This window comes from Muscardinus avellanarius (genome assembly GCF_963383645.1).
Source record: "Muscardinus avellanarius genome assembly, chromosome: 19".
In the NCBI taxonomy this organism is placed as follows: domain Eukaryota; kingdom Metazoa; phylum Chordata; class Mammalia; order Rodentia; family Gliridae; genus Muscardinus; species Muscardinus avellanarius.
In genome coordinates this window covers 21124422-21142573 of record NC_137805.1, presented here as the reverse complement: position 1 = coordinate 21142573, position 18152 = coordinate 21124422, and the positions used below count along the sequence as shown (strand labels likewise).

Sequence of the window (18152 nt, the reverse complement as noted above, 5' to 3'; positions counted from 1 at the left end):
GGAGAGACAGGCACCTCCTCCTGATAGGCAGGCCAGACGTGGCTGGCCAGCCCCAGACACCTGAGGGAACTTTTTGGGGTTCCCCCCAAAACGGCCACTGCCCTAATAGCAGCTCTCTACCCCACCCACCCAAATAAGCCCCCCTCCATCCCCGCCACCCCTCTGGTGAGCCGCCAGGCCGGGAAGGACCGGGCTGCAGGGTTCCAGGCGCCTCCGGGCGCCACGCAGCGTGCACAGCGGGCGGCGGGATGAGGCCACAGGGACAGCAGACGCCCTGTCCTTCCTACGAGATAGTGGGGCAGAAAGGCCCCACGTGGCGGAGGGGCGCCGCGGGTCCGGGTCTCAGGGAATTTGCCAGAAGTGCGGAGGACTGGAGCGCCGGTAGGCCTGGCTGAAACGCTCGCCCGAGCCTCCCGAGCCGGACAGTGACCGCTGGGGTGGACTTGGACCAGAGCCAAAGCGAGGAAGTGCCGCGCGGTGGGCGGGGCCTGGGTGCCGGGGCGGGGCATAAGTGGGTGGGCCCTGGGGCTCGGGGAGGAGCCAGCGCGTGGGCGTGGTCTCCCAGGCCCTGGGGGCGTGGCCGGGTCGGACGCCCCGCCCCGGTGACGTGCCGCGGTGGGCACTCCCAGCAGGCTCGTGTGCGCGTGCGCAGCCCCCGTGGGGTCCCGGTGGAGGAGCGGCCTCCCGCGGCCACCCCTGCCCATGGGCTCCGCGGCCTAGCGCCCGGCCCTCCACCCGCGAGCGCGCGCCGGGGCCCGCAGGGCCGCCGCGGAGGTGAGGGCGCGTGGGCGCAGGGGCGGGCGCGGGGCGCGGGGCGGGCAGGGCGGCGCCGCCGGCTCCCGAGCCCAGGCCGGCCGTGCACAGAGCGCCTTTGTCTGGAGGTGCAGCCGGCCCCGGCCGGTTGGAGCCGCTGCGAAGCTCGGCCGGACGCGGCGAGGCACAGGGAGCCCTCCCGAGCAGGTGCCCTGACCAGGGCCGGGCCCCAGCAGGTCTCCTCCAGCCCACAAGGCGAAGCATGGCGGCCATCCCTTCCAGCGGCTCTCTCATGGCCACGCACGACTACTACCGGCGTAAGTAGGCCCCTTGCCGACCCCCGCCGGCGGGGCAAGCGCCGCCCGGTGCAGCCACCGACGCCCGGGTTGCTGACGCCTCCCTGCCCTCCCCAGGCCGCCTGGGGTCCTCCTCCAGCTGCAGCTCCTGCGAAAGCCATCCCCCACCCTGGGGAAGCCATCCCCCACGACCCCGGTGAGTGCGGCTGGCCTCGGGAGGGGGCTAGAGGCTGCCGCCTGGGCGGGCAGCGGGGTCACGCGCCCTGTTTCCCCCAGGTCTCCCCAAGGCTGACCCGGGTCACTGGTGGTCCAGCTTCTTCTTCGGGAAGCCCACCCTCCCGTTCATGGCCACCGTGTTGGAGTCCCCAGAGCAGTGAGTTCTCCGTGGGGGCGGAGAGGGAGAGCCCGCCCACCCACCCCAGCAAAAGTTTCCTTGACTCCTGTGCTCTCTGCCCCAGCTCGGAATCCTCCCAGGCCTCCAGCTGCGTGGACACCCATGGCGTGGCCCCTGAAACCGCCCGAAAACAGCCGAACAGCCAGGCCTGTGCCAGGCCTCAGCCCTGACCAGGTGGCACCTCAGGCTGGCGCAGATACATCAAGGCAGCACCCACTAGCAGGAGGCCAGAGACCACCGAAAGACCCCTCCTCTCCTGGCGGCTCCAGATCCCCATAACTGTGCCTTGGTCCAAGCACAAAATAAACTCTAAGCAGCGGGCAGACATGTGCCAGACATTGCTGAGTCCCTCCTGGCCTTTCTGCCCGTAGCTGCCCTGACCCCAGGCCTTCCTGGGGCTCCCTGGGGCCTAAACAGTGGGCCATGGTGAGGTCTCGAGTCAGGTGGTGAGATGCTCCATGCACATAAGGCCCTGACCAGCTTCAGTGAAGTAACTTGTTCCTCCTGGGGAGTTTGGGGTGGCAAGTGGTCCTGGAGCTGCACAGGAGAACCCCAGGGCAGCGCTGTGACCACGGGGTGGGGGGAGGCTGGGCTGTGAGCTTGGGGGCCCCCAGGTGTAGACATGTGCAGGAGGCTGCCCCTCAGCACCAGTGAGGGGGTGGGACAGCCGGACCTCTCGGTGGGCTCCTGTGGGGGCAATGTCCTAGCCTTCCTACCCCAGGTACCCTGGTTTAAAGGTCCCTGGGCACAGGAGCTGGAAGGGGTGGCTTATGGCCCGCAGGGGTGAGGAGCAGAGCCAGGTGGGGTCCCCAGGCTTTCCTACCCCCTGTCCACCCCCGTAAGTAGCCTCAGGAGTCTGTGGATGCTCTGTGACTGAGCCTCCCTCCCTTCTGCCTGTCCCCAGTGTCCAGGAAGCAGCACCCAAACCCCTGGTCCAGCAGCCAACACTGGAGCAGAGGTGTCCTCCCAAGAGGGCAAAGGGTATCCTGAGCCCCACCGAGCCTATCTAGCCACGGTCTCAGGGCCCACAGAGCCCCTGGTGGCAGCCAGCAGTGGACTCTAGCCACCTGGGCCCTGGGCTACAGGCTGCTGCGCTCTCCTGCCTTTCCATCCGCTCTCTTCTGAAGGCAGGGGGGTGGGCGGCTCAGGACCAAGGGTCCACCCCAGAGGACTTGAGTTGGAATGGGCTGGTGGGGGCACACAGTGTTGGGCCAACCGGTTCTTTCCGGGAGCTGCCGTGCTGCGGTCAGGCTCAGGCTCAGCCTCCGGGCTGGGCAGAGTGCGCCCCCTGGCCAGGGCAGGGCGGGCCTGTTGTCCACACGCCTGCTTCCCGGCCAGTCTGGAGTCCGCCTGATACAGAGCTGAACCTCCGTCAAGATCTCCCTAGGTCACTGAAGAATTAATACCTTCGCACCCACCACCAGCATCACTCCGAGGCACCCATAACAAAGACGGAGAGAAAGCCGTGCACGTTTATGTAGTCCAAGTTCTACGTGACGGAATCCCTCAGAACAAAGCACGAAGAGCAGGGGGGTCTGTACGGGCGGAGTGCCCCTTGCCCACAGCGCTTCCCATTTCAGAATCCCACCACCGGTGCTGGGGGCATCTGCGTAGACTTCTCTGGCTGAGAGCCCCTCCGCTGAAGGCCTGGAGCCCTGCCCTCCAAAGAGTGCAGTCTGAAGCCGAGGGCCAGGCAGATGCCCAGCACACTCTTTAGGGGAGAAAGCGGGTGAGGCTCTCGGCACTGCGACCTCTGAGTCCTCTGCGCTCTTGGTTTGCTGGGAGCCGTGTTTGTTGTCTTCGGCCCCACCGGTCCCTGGTGGGCACTTCCCCAGAGGCCTCCAGTGTGGGCACAGTTGGCTGCCCTATGATACCCAAAGTGCATCTCAGTGGAGGGGGCAGTCCTGTCTGCTGAGGAGTACAGGGCTCTGCGGATGCCAGCAGGTGTTGATGAGGGGCACTTCCTTGCAGACAGAAGTTGCTGGTGAGAGCAACCTGCAGGGTGTAGAGTCCTCCCTCACTGTCCGGCCTGCGGGCATCTTCAGGAGATGGAGGCCACCAGGGGCCCTCCCACGAGCATCTGATGGGCAGTGGGGCTGTCCTGGGGGCCACCCCTGGAGCTGCCCATAACGCTCATTCAGGACGCAGCTCAGCCTCGTCCTGCCCAGCTGGTGGGCTTTGGTCCCGGGCTGGTTTACTCTAATGATTCCAAGGCAGAAGGATGGGAGAGAAGTTGGAAGTACTGGTTTGGAAAGGGTCTGTCAGATATTAGAGGAAATGGCAAATTCTGGATGCAGTCTGGATTGTGGGTGATAAGAGAATACCTCAGACCTGCTGAGAGGACTGCAGTCTAGTGCCCAGGGCAGGGATTTTCTCCTGGGACGATCTTCCTCCCCAGCCTCCTGCATTTCTATCCAGTAGAGCTGAATCGTTTTCAGCATGTTATTTCCATAAAAAGGCGGCCTGCCCGTTGATACAAGTGCAGCAAGGACAGTGATGGACAATTCTCTGCGTCTGCTCTGCTGAAGCTTCATGAGAGGCTCAGAGTGGAACCTTTTTTTTTTTTTTTTTTTGTAGTAGGATTGAACCCAGGGGTGCTCTGCCTCTGAGCTATGCCCAGTCATATGTGTGCAGATATTTTCTTTTCAAATAGAATCTCAGCCAGGCATGGTGTTGCACGCCTGTATTACTTGGGAGGCTGAGACAAGAGGATCGCAGCCTTAGCAAGTAGTGAGATTCTCATCAACCTAGAAAGACCCTGTTTCCAAATAAATAACATCAGCCTGGGGGGTGTAGCTTGAAGGTACAACCCCTCAGGGTTCAATTCCCAGTAGCACAAAAGAGAAAAGAAAAAAAAAGAGGAACAAGGTCTTACTAGGTTACCAAGACTTACTACTTGCTAAGGCTGGTCTCAAACCTGTGATTTTCCTGTCTCAGCATTCCAAGTGCTGTGATTATAGGTGTGGACCACCATGCTCAGCTAAACCTACCTCTTTTTACTTTTTGTTTTGAAATAAGGTCTCACTAAATTGCTGAGGCTTGATCATCCTGTCTCAGCCTCCCAAGTACTGGGATTACAGGCATGTGCAACCATGTCTACCTTAAGTGGACTTTCAAAAGCTGCTTTTGGTTAGGAAGCCAAGCCAGCATGTGCAGTCAGATTTTGCCTGTGAAATTGGTGTGTTTGATGACCTCCTCTCCAGCTCCATAAAGCATCTGAAAGCCCCCGGACCAGCTGAGAAGTGGTGCCCCGTCTTCTGAGGCGACCATGATTTCAAGATGCCAGGCCAGTTCCTCCCAGGGCCCCTATCAGCACCATGAAGTCAACTCAGTCCTAACACTAACTGGCCACAGTTGGGCATGGTGGCACACACCTGTAATCCCAGGACTTGGGAGACCGAGACAAGATCACAGGGTATGGTTAAACTCAGCAACTTAGACCCTGTTTCAAAATAAAATAGGGTTGGGGTATAGTTTGGAGAAAGCATGCCCCTGGGTTCAATACCCCATACCACACATACACACACACACACACACAAAAAAAAAAAAACTAGTTACATCTGAAAACAGGGCCTCCAGTAAAAGTCGTGGTAGTGTGTGGGCCCAGCAGCCCGTCACGCCCTGTCACAAGGAGAACACGGTTCTATTGAACTATACAAGTGGCTGTGTTGCCATAAAAATAAGATTTGCTAATAGTGTGTGGATTCCACAAGGATCAGGAAGGGAAAAGATAAATGTTTCTGCTTTGTTCACAGGATGTGCCTTGCAAAATCGCTGTAAGCTACAGATAATTAAAAAGAAGCAAAAAGGTTTCCTTAAATGAGGAAAGCAAAACATTAAGGAAGGAACCAGCAATGTTTTAAAAAGTCATAAGACAGCTGGGCGTGGTGGCACATGTGACCTCAGCAACCCGGAGACAAGAGCAGGAGGATCACAAGTTTGAGGCTGGCCTTGGCGACTTAGACCCTGTCTCAAAATAAAAGTAAGACTTGAGCCAGAGCACAGTAACGTAGCAAAACGCCCAACAACTTAGCAGGACCCTGTTTAAAGTTAAAAATTAAAAGAAGGCTGGGTGTGTAGGTCAGAGATAGAACACCACTGGGTTCAATCCCAGTGACACACCCACCTCATAAATAAGTCCATCCACTCTTAGCCAGCTCTTGACTCCACGAGATGATTCAGTTTCCACACACCCTTCACATTTTGTTTTTTTAAATACCTGTCAGCTTTCCCCCGTGTTTTTCTTTTTACTAATTCTGGAGCAACCAGTCATCCTGTGTTAGTACAGGACTAATGACCCCTTTCCCTCAGAAGGCACCCTCTGCGCTTTATGACTCCTTATCACACATACATCTTATCTTCCTGTATACTTTGCTTGCAAAATTGTTTCCCTTATTATTTCTAGTGGTTTTAATTACATACATTAACTCTAATTATTACCTCTTAGAAACCCTGTATTCTGGAGGAAACCCGGATGTGAACAGCAGTGGCGGCCACCAGCGTCCTGCTGACGAGCCCGTTCGTAATTTGAAGAAACGAGGCCTCTAGCAGTTTTCATGCTTATTAACAGACTCACATATGTTTAGCTTCTCCATACCGTAAAACAAGATGCCGCAGTATCAACGTACCCTATGTTTAGTAGTTAATCTTTTTGTTATCTTACTTAGAAATGACCCAGATGTTGAATAGCTATCACAGTTTAACTTAGAATAACTCGTGTGAGGCTAGCTTCGAACCTTTGGTCCTCCTAGCTCAGCCTCCCAAGAACTAGGATTACAGATGTACACCACCACACCTGGCTTGGAATAACTCTTAAAGCTTGTAAGTTACCAAAAAGATTTTGGGGAAAAAAAGTTTTAGAAATGACTTTTAAGTAAAAATAAAAATTGTTGTTGGAGAATGTGTTTGCTCCTGGCGTCCCACTTGGAGGGACCTGCTTGGCTCTGATCGAGAGGCTTGAGCTTGGGGGCCCGCATCGGGGCCAGCCGCTAACCTACATCCTCAGCTGCCTTTCTGTTGCTAAGCCAGGCAAGTCTGGGAAACACCACAGAAGCAAAGAAGCTACAAGATAAGGAAGGACATTCTCGCTCCCTCCCAGGCCTTCTGCCCTTGGGTTCAGGTCCTAGTTTTATCGTCTTAAACACCCAATAGAATCAATAATAAGCTCATTTGACTAGATCCAGGTAGGAAAAAATATGTTCATCTGCATTGTATTTAATGCTGATGATCTAAGGAAACCCCCCTCTTGTGTGGGGAGGTGGTACTCGGACCCCCCAGGCAAATTTCTTTTTTTTTGGGGGGGGGTGGTACTGGGGATGGAACCCTTCTACCTCCATGCTACACTCCCAGACCTGTTTTTTGTATTTTATTTGGAAACGGGTTCTCTTAGCTTCGAACCACCACACCCAGCTTTTTTTTTTTTTTTTTTAAATTTTGAAACAGAGTCTTGCTAAGTTAGTGACATTGGCCTTAAACCTAGGATCTTCCTGTCTTAGCCCCTCGAGTACTGGGTCTACAGGCATGTGCCACCATGGCCCGCTGAGTTTCTTTTCTGTGTGTGTGTGGGGGGGGGGATGGAACCCAGGGGCATTCTACCTCTGAGCTACACCTCCATCCCTATTTTTTATTCTTTATTTTGAGAGAGTGCCTTACTAAGTTGCCGAGGTTGGCCAAGAACCTGCGATCCTCCTGTCTCAGCCGTCTGAGCACTGGGATCACAGGTGCACCTCCCCCACCCCAGGCTGGACCAGACTTCTTTCCACAAATGCCCAAGAACGGCTGCTGCCTACCAGAAGGCTCGCCCACACCGTGCCCCACCTGCAGCTGACAGTCCGGAGGAAGCACCCTCGCTGGTCACAGGCTGTCTCTGCACTTATGGACGCCCAGAACCAAGTTCACACGGACTCACAAGCCAAGTAGGAGAGGAATGAGAAGCCTTTGCCTCCTGCTCCCAGGGCTACAGCAGGAGGAGCCAGCCTCGCTGGCCTGATGAGAGCCTGGCTCTCGCCGGCTGCTGCCAGCTTTCCTGGCCGCCCTGCAGGGTCCGGGAGGAACAGGTGTCTCAGCCCCTCCTGCTGGGCACCAGAAACTGCTGGAGAACAGTTGACATCTTTTCCACGCTGCCAAGAGCCCCATGCTGGAGACCCTTCCAACAAGGGATGGTTACAAGGGCAAAGCGTACACATTTATTTAGCCTGAGTCCTGGGTGACGTGGAAGCCTTCAAAACAAAGACGCTCAGGCGTGGGGAGGCGTGTGTGTTGGGAGTGGTCGTGCAGAGCACAAGTGAGCGGGAGCAGAAGGACGCCTGGGAGCCTTGCACAGGCTGTGTGCAGACCTTGCCTGGCATCCTCTGGGACTGTCCTCCTGGCACAGTATGGGCTTCAGGGTGCGAGGGAAGGAGGAGGCCAGAGGGTGCCTCCTGGGTGCAGCCACTGCCCGGAGGCCATGGGAGGGGAGGGAGCATGGCGTCCTGCTTCTTTTCCGGTCTCCAGCGTACCATGCCGGTATCTGCTGTGTAGCTCCTACCCACCATCTTGTTGGCCAACCAAAGAGCAGCGTGTGCCCTTGGTTGGGGCCCAGGGCGGCCGCCCAGGCCTCTCCAGCGAGGCGGCGGCAAGGCCTGGCCCTGCGGCTTGAAGACATCTCAGAACAGATTCTCATACCTGGTGAAACCCGAGAGTTTCTCCCGCAGGGCCTTGAAGCAAGGCCTCTGTTGGGGGTCCCTGCTCCAGCAGGAGCACATCAGCTTGTACACGTTGGGTGGGCACTCCAGGGGGCAGGGCATGCGGTAGCCAGCATCCACCTTCAGGAAGGCCTCATGATTGGACATGCCTGTGGCCGGGTGGGACAAGAGGAGTGGAGAGCTGGGTGGCCAGTGCCCGGCCTCCACCACCCGGGAGCCACACCCAGCCGCCTGCCTGTCCCAGCATGCCTTGCCACTGGGTCTTGTTTTCTTTTATTTCTTGTGGCACTGGAGATTGGCCACAGGGGCAGTCTACCTCCGAACTACCTCCCAGTCCTATTTTATTTCTATTTGAAAACAGGATTTTGCTAGATTGATGAGGGTCTCACCATTTGCTAAGGTTGTCCTGGAACCTGCAATCCTTCTGTCTCAGCCTCCCAAACACTGGGATTACAAGCGTGTGCCTCCATGCTTGGCTTGCCACTGGGTCTTGAACACCCTCTAGCATACTGTCTGCAGCTAGTGCCCTCCCCCAGGACAGTGACCCCAGGAGGCGGCCCCAAGCACAGACATGGACGTCCAGCTACTTTGCAGGTGTGGTGTCCCAGTAAGAAAGCATCTTCCAAAGCTAGGCGTGATGGTGCATACTTATAATCCCAGCATTTGGGAGGCTGAGACAGGAGGATCACAGTTCGTGGACAGCCTCAGCTACTCAGGCCCTCTGCAACTCAGTGAGACCCTGTTTAAAAATAAAGAATAGCCGGGCATGGTGGCACATGCTTGTAATCCCCGCGCTTGGGAGGCGAAGACAGGAGGATCACTGAGGTCCGAAGCCAGCCTCGCTGGCTTAAGAGACCCTGTTTCCAAATAAAAATATAAAAATAGGTCTGGGAGTGTAGCCCAGAGGTAGAAGGGCTTCCAGGAACCCCAGTACCACAAATAAATAAATAAATAAATAAATAAATAAATAAATAAATAAATAAATGGGCTGGGGGTGTAGCTTGGAGGTAGAATACCCCTGGGTTCCATCCCCAAAAAAAGCAAGCAAGCACCTCCCATCATCCCACCCGCCACTTGGGACCAGCCCTCCACACTTGACTGCCTGCCCACAGACAGGGACGCTGAGGGCCAGTACCTGGGTAGGGCATCTGGCCCCGACTGAAAATCTCATGGAGGAGGACTCCGAAGGACCAGACGTCAGACTTGACAGAGTAGTGTCCTCGGGACAGTGCTTCGGGGGCTGTCCATTTGTAGGGGATGTTGTGGTCATGGGAAAGGTAGATGTCCTCCTGCATCAGACAGGATGGGGTGGACACGGGGCCACCACGCCCCCCCCCCCGCAGCATGGATGGTCACAGAGCCGAGTGCAGATGGGCCAGAGTCCAGCCACATTACGCGGAATGTTACTGACCCACTGACGGCCGGGCCAGCCCCAGAAGTGCTGACCCCTGGGGTTCTTGGGGCTGGGGTGAGCAGACCAGCAGGGGGCAGAGCCTCAAGGTGCACAAACAGCAGAAGCTGCAGGCTCAGCGATGGCCAGCGCGAGCGTGAGGCCATGCCTGTGGCCATGCCGCACCCCGCCCTTTGCCGGCAGCCTACCAGGAAGCTGATCACACCCAGGGTGGGGGCTGCCGGCGCCCTTGGCCTCGCCCTCCAAGGGGCCTACCTTGACCAGCCTGGCCAGCCCGAAGTCCCCAACCTTGCAGATACTGTTCTCCCCCACCAGGATGTTCCTGGCAGCCAGGTCCCGGTGGACGTAATTCTGTGATTCCAGGTAGCACATGCCCTCGGCCACCTGCGACGCCAGGTCCACCAGCTCCGAAACGGGCAGGGCTCGCTCATCAGAGTCTGTGGGCAGCAGGAGGCCAGGGTCACTGCGCTGGACAGGGCTCTGCAGGGCTGGGGCAGAGGGCAGCTGGCCTGGTTCACAATCGAGACGGGGCGGGGCATAGCCCCTTCGGAAGGAACTGGCTATCAAGAGCCAAAGAGCGGTGTGCGTGCTTTGCCCACACTTCCCTGCAATAAAGCGGCCAGAAGCTGCAGGAAGCCGCTCACTCCAGCATCCCTTGTGCCTCTGAGCACTCCACCTGGCTTAGCAGCAAGCCAGTGTCTAGACAGCTACAGTGGGTGTGCACCACACAACTCACAGATCTCCCTCCTCCTCCGCCTCCTCCTCCTCCGCCTCCTCCTCCTCCTCCTTTTTTCTTATTCTTTTGTGTGTGGGATACTGTGAATTGAACTTAGGGGCATTCTACCTCTGAAATACACCCCCAGTCCTATTTTTTTTAAACAGAGTCTCACTAAGTTGCATGTGTGCATGTCATAGTATATACACACGCATGTCACGCCCGAGTGTATGTGTGCATGTCCTGGCGTACATGTTTGCATCTGTGTACATGTGCATGCCATGTGTGTGTAGGCGTGCATGTCACAGTGTATATGTGCGCATGTGCATAAGTGCATGTCGTGTTCACATGTGTAAGTGCATGGGCATGTCAGAGTATTTGAGTGTATACCTGCAGAGGTGTATGTGTGCGTGTATGCATGTAGGTGTGTCAGTGTGTATGTGCATGTCATGTCAGTGTGCAAGTGTATACTACACATGCACATGTACCAGTGGGGGCATGTTCATATGTGTACACACACCAGAAGAAGAGCCACAGGTCCAGGAGGAGAGGCATGCTGGGAGGCTGAGGCAGGTCACTGCCGGGGACTGGGCCAGGCATGTTAGTAAAACGGCCTCAGGTAACTGTAGGCGGGAGCTTCCGCACACCTCTTCTTGCCTGTCCGAATCTGTTACTTTCTAATTTCTTTTGTGTGTGTGTGTGGTGCTGGGGTGGAGCCCAGGGGCACTCTACCTCTGACCTGCACCCCCAGCCCTGTTTTTTTTTCTTTATTTGAAGCAGGGCCTCCCTGAGTTGCAAAGTCACTAAGTAGCTGAGGCTGGCCAGGACCCTCGATGCTCTGTCTCAGCCTCCCAGATGCTGGGATGACAAGCGCGCCCACCACACCCGGCTACCTGTATTTTTTAATTTCTACAGTGAGCAGATGGGGGACTTGTGGTCTTTCTCAAACAAGAAAGCAAGAGCGAATGCACCGGAGCCTGTGGGTGTCGTGCACGGAGGGTGGTCACACTGGTGCCCCTGCGCCGCTTGTGCCCCGTGCCCCTCGAACCCGGGAGGGGCCCAGGCTGCGGCCCACTCACCCCGCAGCAGCTCCAGCAGGCTGCCCTTGGGCATGAGCTCCGTGATGATGTAGACGGGGTCCCCCACGGATGCCACAGCGTACAGCGCCAGGATGTGCTTGTGCCGCAGCCTCTTCATGGCCTGGATCTCCGACTGGAAGGTGTTCTGGTGCAGGAGGTTGTCTGGGGGACAGAGCCTTGTGGGTGAGCCCCTGAGCTGACCCAGGGCAAGGTCTGGCCCCAGCAGCTCCTCCTGGGACAGGGACCCACAGGCCTCACAGCCTGGCTGTGGCACCCAGACCTGGTGCCCTCATTTGCCCTGGTGGGACCTGCAGCCCACATCTGCCTGAACCAGAGATTTAACGTTGACACCATCAGCGCCCCCTGGCCCGGTCCAGATGGGAAGCCAGACGGCTGGGGCACTCAGGATGTGCTTTCAGACTTCCATTCATTCATTTGAGTAGTTTCCCTTTATGTTGAGGGCTTAAAATTCCCCTCTATGAGCCGGGCGTGGTGGCACACGCTTATAATCCCCGCGCTTGGGAGGCAGAGACAGGAGGATCGTGCTGGCTTAAGAGACCCTATTTCAAAATAAAAAGTATAAAATAGGTCTGGGAGTGTAGCCCAGAGGTAGAAGGGCTTCCAGAAACCCCAGTACCACCAAAAAAAAAAAAAAAAAAAAAAAAATTCCCCTTTATGACAAGTGCATTTGAGTAAAAAGATAAACGCAAATTGGAAGCAGTGACCCACTGGCCCTGTAGGTGCCCGGCAGGTGCGTCGCCCCCCAGGGGAGGCCAGAAGCCCCCACTAGCGGGACAGGAGGGTCACAAAGGCAGGCACACTCACCTCGGGAAATCACCTTAATGGCCACTCGGACCTGGCCTTTCCAGAGCCCTTCGAAGACCTCCCCAAAGTAGCCGGCCCCTAGCTTCCTGCAGAGCGTGAACTCCTCACGAGGCCTCTCCCAGTCGGCCCAGTGGGGCAGGGGCTCAGACTCGTGCTGGAGGGACGGGCAAAGACACAGGTGTCCTGGTCCACGAGCGCAACCTGGGGGCCCCGGGTGGACTGGACTCTAGGGTGCTTCACTCGGGGGGCATCTGGGCACCCTGCATGCCCACACCACTCTCCTCGCCCTCTGGAGGGGCCATTGACTCCCTCAGCAGGGGTGAGCCTTTGCCCCGAATTTCTGCTAGAGCCAGGACTGGGTGGGGGGCACCGCTGACCTCTGGCGGGCCTGCTATGGGAGCAACCACTCCCTGCTCTGCAGCCAGGCAGCTTGCCCCCACCCTGCCTGACCCTGCGCGCGAGGGCCGCCCTACCTTCTGGCAGGGCACAGTCAGCCTCAGGCCGTGGGACAGGCTCTGGGCCCTGTGGTAGCCCACGAGCTCGGGCAGGCTGGAAAAGGACACCGCTTCATTGAGGTACAGCTGGCCCCCGGAACGCCTCTGGACCCTGTAGTGCCTCACGGTCCCACTGTCCCGCACTGGGCAGGGCGGCAGGCGGAGGAAGCCGTGAGCTGGCGTCCCTGCGTGAGCACTGGCCCACCCCCGCTCCAGGGCCAGCTCTCCCTGGCCTGCCTGCCCCACCCCCGCCTGCCCTCCCCAGCCTCTGCCTGGACAGCGGCTTCCCCACCAGCCACACTGAGATGCCCAGCAAGTGGGGCTTCTCTGCGTCCCCCACACCCCATGCGGGTCGGGGGTAGAGAAGACACAGAGGGGTCAGCGTCTCCCTCACAGGCAGAAAGAAGCCGGGCCAATGCGTGGCCGGCGAGGAGGCCCAGGGGATGAGGGCGGAGGCAGACACACCTGAGAGGACGTAGTGAGCTCCCGGCTTCTCGCTGACCCTGATCAGGAAGGCGCCCGTTGAGTTGCCCTCCGCCTGCAGCCGGTGCATAGCTTCCGAGCGGGAGATGTTACCGAAGAACCAGCTGTAGAGAAGGTGGCCTGAGCCAGAGCTGCCACCAGCCCAGCCCCACTCCACTCTGACCCCACCAGGCCTCCCGTGAGGTCCCTGACCCGCACAGCCTGTCTGCCCGCTGTGGACCCTGAAGGCCCAAATGGCTGGTTCTGGGTACTAGGAAAAGTCCTAGAGACCATAGGGGGAAAGGCAAGCACTGCCCACCCCTACCCAGATGACCCCGTCTGTGGTCACAACTCCCCAGAGGCTGCAACCCATCATGTGGGGCTCAACCCTGCAGTGACTGCTGCTGCTGCTGCTGCTAATGATGATTCTTTTTTTTTCCCCTTGGTACTAGGGATTGAACCCAGGGGTGTTCTGCCTGTGAACTACATGCCCAGCCTTTTTTATTTATTTATTATTTTGAAAAAGGGTCTCACTGAGCTGGGCGTGGTGGCGCACACTTGTAATCCCTGCACTTGGGAGGCTGAGACAGGAGGATCGCAGGTTCAAAGCCAGCCTCAGCAGCTTAGTGAGGCTCTCGGCAACTTAGTGAGACCCTGCTTCCAAATAAAATATAAAATAGATCTGGAGGTGTAGCATGAAGGTAGAAAGCCCTTGGGCTCCATCCCCAGTACCACAAAAAAGAAAAAGAAAAAAAGGGTCTCACTAGGTTGCTGAGGCTGGCTTCAAACCTGCGATCCTCCTGGCTCAGCCTCCCAAGTACTGGGATTACAAACGTCTACCACCACACTGGGCTTTTTTTTTTTTTTTTTTTTTTTTTTTTTTTTTTTTTTTGGTGGTACTGCGGGTGGAACCCAGAGGCTTTCTACCTCCGGGCTATACTCCCAGACCTTTTTTTTTATATTTTATTTGGAAACAGGGTCTCACTAAGTTGCTGAAAGCCTCACTAAATAGCTGAGGCTGGCTTCGAACCCATGCAATCCTCCTGTCTCAGCCTCCCAAGCGCAGGGATTACAAGCGTGCGCCCCCACACCCGGCCCATACTTGGCTTTTATTCCTCCATATTTTTTTCCAGCACTGGGGGTGGAACCCAGGGGCATCCCACCTCCGAGCTACACCTCCAGCCCTGTTTTTTAGTCTTTATTTTGAAACAGGGTCTAGGGTCTCACTGAGTTGCAAAGGGCCTCACTAAGTAGCTAAGGCTGGCCGCGAACCACTACCCTCCTATCTCAGCCTCCCACATGCTGGGATTGCAGGTGTGTGCCCCACGCCCGGCTCACCTGTGCACTCTTCCGCACCTGTACCTGCACACATGATGAGCATAAACACGTGCACACACCCATGTGTATGCTCACATGCACACTCGCACAGCCACAATTGTACACTTAAAGTTGCACATATAGGCATATGCACACACACACACGCACACGTACAATGTCCGCATTCATATTCTCACACTTGCACATACATGCACACACAAATGTGCACATGTGCACACTCAGGTGCCTCCACATCATACACTCACACTTGTGTGCATACACACATGCACACACTCATGTATGTGCACAGACACACTCTCTCCACTGGCAACACCACTGGCAACACCAGCAGGGACCGGTGTAGGCTGTGGACTGAGGAGGGGCCTTGGGGTTCCCTAGAACCTTCGCCCTGCCCTTGGAGTCTCTGACGCCTTCAGGAGCCTTTGAAAGCCGGGCGTGGTGGGCACACTTGTCATCCCAGCATTCGGGAGGCTGAGACAGGAGGATCGCAGTTCGCGACCAGCCTCAGCTACTTAGTGAGGCCCCTTGCAACTCAGGGAGACCCGTTTCAAAAATAAAGGCTGGGTGTGGGGGAGTGTAGCCCGGAGTTAGAAGGGTTTCCAGGAACCCCAGTACCACACACACAAAAAAGAAAAGAATAAATAATTAGGATTGGGAGTGTCACTTAGAGGAAGAATGCCCCTGGGTTCCATCCCCAGTACCGGAAAAAAAAAAAAAAAAAGCCTTTGGAGCATGCGTCCCCATTGAAGGCATCTGCCTGGCACAGATCCCCCTGGGGTGCACCCCTTGGCTCGGGGGAAACTAAAAAATCTGGCCCTCCCTTGTGAAAGTTCACCTGCTTCTCACTCCTCCCTGGATAGGCACTTGGGCTCAGAGACCTTTGCACCTGCTGCACTGCCCGCCCGGCCCGCCAGCCTTCTGTGCACCCGCCCATCCTGGCACTGCACCCATGGGCCCTGCCTCTGAAACCACCTGTTTACAACCCGATGGGCTTGTGCTCTCTCTCTGCCAGGCTGGAGATCTGTGGCATGTGCGAGGTGCTCAGGGTGGGTGGTGAGGAGAGGCGGGGGGTCTCAGGACCACAGGCAGCAGGGACCCCTCCCTCTGTGTCCTTTCCACCACCCGTCAGAGCAGCCACAGAAGCAGGGTCCTCGGGGCAGCAGACATGTCCGTGCCGGCTGCCCCTGTGGGTCTCAAGGCCCCCGGGAGCCCAGCCCTGGGGCAGCCAGGATCAGCGGGAAGCCGCCACAGTGCCCACCCAGCGGGCAATGGGCGTGCCCAGCAGCCTTGTGCTCCTCACCCAGGTCGCACATCTGGTTCTGGCTGTTTGGAAAGTGAGCCATCTTCACACCCCCAGAGTCCCCTGGATGCCCACACAGGCCTCAGCAGGTGGCCAGCACCCCAAAAGCTCGCTCTGGAACCTCTGTCCTTGCTGGGTCCTAGCAGGGCAGCAGCCATGGCCAGGAAGTGGCCATGGGTGGCTCCTGGGCCCACCCACAGAGGTCATGAGGCAGCACTCCTAGGCCAGAAACAGGAGCCAGCCAGACAGCGTCCTCCAGTGCAGGGAGGCAGAGCCAGGGTCGCCCACCTGGCTTCCCAGGCTGGCCCAGTGCCCCGCGCCCCTCTGACCCACCCACATGGCCGCCCCGCTGTGAGCCCTCAAGCCCAGGGACTCACGGCTCAGACTCAACAGTCTCCTTCTCTGCCAGGTAGTTATAGGGTACGTAGCCCTCGGCCACGGCCCCACCTGTGGCGTCCAGCAGGGTGGCCCACCACCACTGATCCTCCTTCCTGGCCACATGGAAGAGGTCCCCCTTCTGGAAGCTCAGCTCTTCATCTGTCCGGGCCTCAAAGTCCCACAGGCCCACATACGTGGGGCCCGGGTGGGTCTGGTCCCGGGACACCATGACAGGCACAGCAGCAGGACCGGGCTGTGTGCTAGCTGTAGACGCCTGCAGCTGGCAGGGGCAGGAGGGCTGTCCCCACCCACTTTCCCACAAGACGCCAGCTACACCCAGCACCTGTTGGGAACCGCCTTCCCGGCTCCCTCCTGAGGCCCTGCCAGTCCCCACATGCCACTCAGGAACGAGAAACCTCTAGCCAAGCAGCCACACAGATGGACCAGAGACAGGAGAGGGGTGGGGTAGCCCCGGGACCATGGCACTGGGCAGTAGTAGAATCCAGCGCCCCCTTGGGGCATGTCTCAGAGTCTAAGGTTGGTGGGAGGGACCCTGTGGGACGGGTGGCAGACTAAGAATGCCCAAGAGGGCACCAGTTTCCCTCCACCAATGGGCACTGTCCCTCACCCAGAAAGGCCACCCACACATGCTGACCAACACAGGGACCAGCGGGGGCCGCGGCAATCCAGAGAGCCCCCTTCCTGGGCAGGCTCCCACCCACCAAGCGCCTGCAGGACCCACCCAGGGAGGAGCGAGGGGGACCCTAGCTGGAGCCCAGGAAGTCCTTGACAGGGTGGGGCCAGCGGTTCCAGGGTAAGGTGCGTGGACCATGAGCAGGTCTTGGGCTACTACATATGCCAGAGGGCATACCCGCAACACTGCCCCCACAAAGTGAGGACCCTCAAGGCACCCACCTTGGGGGAGCTGCCCCCAAAATCCTGCTGGGCAGAAGGGAACACCAACAGGGAACTGGGGATATCCAGAACAATGACAGTCATGAGGACAGCCTGGTGGGCTGCCTAGGAGAGGAGGTGCCCACCGGACACGCCGCAAACCCTCAGCGGAGGCAGTAGCACTGCCCGCCTGACAACAGCGGGATCTGAATGCCAGGAGGCGCCACGCCACCCGGGTCCCCAGCACCCCAGCCCCAGTCACCCCTCCAGCTGCAGCCTGCCCCCGCTCTGCCGGACCCCGCGGCTGCCACCCTGCCCCTGCCAGCAAGCCTGGCTCAGCCAACCCCATTCCCAATGAGCCCTGGCCACCTTCCCACCCGTGCTGACCCTGCTGTGTCCACCCGAGGGTCTGGAGGACCACGCAGGGCAGGGAAGGCTGGAAGGCCGCCTTAGCTGTGAGGATGAGCACGGACTCCACTCGTGCACCAACGCTCTGTGTCTGCTGTTTTTATTCTTTGGAAGGCTGATGGAACGCAGGATCCTTGCTCACCCGCTCTAGGAGATGTTCTACCACCGAGCTACAGCCCCTGGACTTTTATTGAAAATTAAACAGTGGTACCACCCACCCACTTCGTGTGAGATCGGGAGCAGGAGCATGGCAGCAACTTCGGAGGCTAAGGCAGGAGGGTCACAGCCCCAGGCCAGCCTCAGTAACTTGACAACCATGTCTCAAAATAAAAAATAAAAATGACTAGGGATGTGGCTCAGGGGCAGAGTGTCCTTGGGTCCACCCCAGGACCACTCCCCACACACACTAGAAGAATGCGGCCGGGCATTGTGGGACATGCCTGTAAGCCCAGTACTTGGGAGGCTGAGATGGGAGAATCACAGGTTCAAGCCCAGCCCCAGCGACACAGCGAGACTTAGCAATCTAGTGAGACTCTGTTTCAAAACAAATTTTAAAAAGGAGCTAGGAGCCAGGCATGGAGGCTGAGACCAGAGGATCGCAGTTCGCAGACAGCCTCAGCTACTTAGTGAAGCCCTCCGCAACTTAGCGAGACCGTTTCAAAATAAAGAATAAAAAACAGGGCAGGGGGTGTAGCTCGGAGGTCGAATGCCCTTGGGTTCCA

At 57.7% G+C, this 18152-nt stretch overlaps 2 protein-coding genes across 2 annotated transcripts; one reads left to right on the top strand and one right to left on the bottom strand.

Moving 5' to 3' along the window:
• The first annotated feature begins 682 nt into the window (after positions 1-682).
• PPDPF (pancreatic progenitor cell differentiation and proliferation factor) lies at positions 683-1639 on the top strand. The gene is given in 6 exon segments (XM_080716227.1): positions 683-774; positions 987-1070; positions 1167-1207; positions 1209-1245; positions 1326-1422; positions 1508-1639. Coding segments are annotated over 5 exon segments (336 nt in total). The 5' UTR covers positions 683-774; positions 987-1015; the 3' UTR covers positions 1614-1639.
• A 6448-nt stretch (positions 1640-8087) lies between these two features.
• PTK6 (protein tyrosine kinase 6) lies at positions 8088-16357 on the bottom strand (the record flags this gene model as incomplete). Its single annotated transcript, XM_080716465.1, has 8 exons — positions 8088-8275; positions 9262-9415; positions 9793-9974; positions 11332-11493; positions 12157-12310; positions 12630-12793; positions 13116-13237; positions 16128-16357. The coding sequence occupies 8 exons, from the start codon at positions 16355-16357 to the stop codon at positions 8088-8090; spliced, it is 1356 nt and encodes a 451-aa protein (XP_080572591.1).
• Between the last annotated feature and the right edge of the window lie 1795 nt (positions 16358-18152).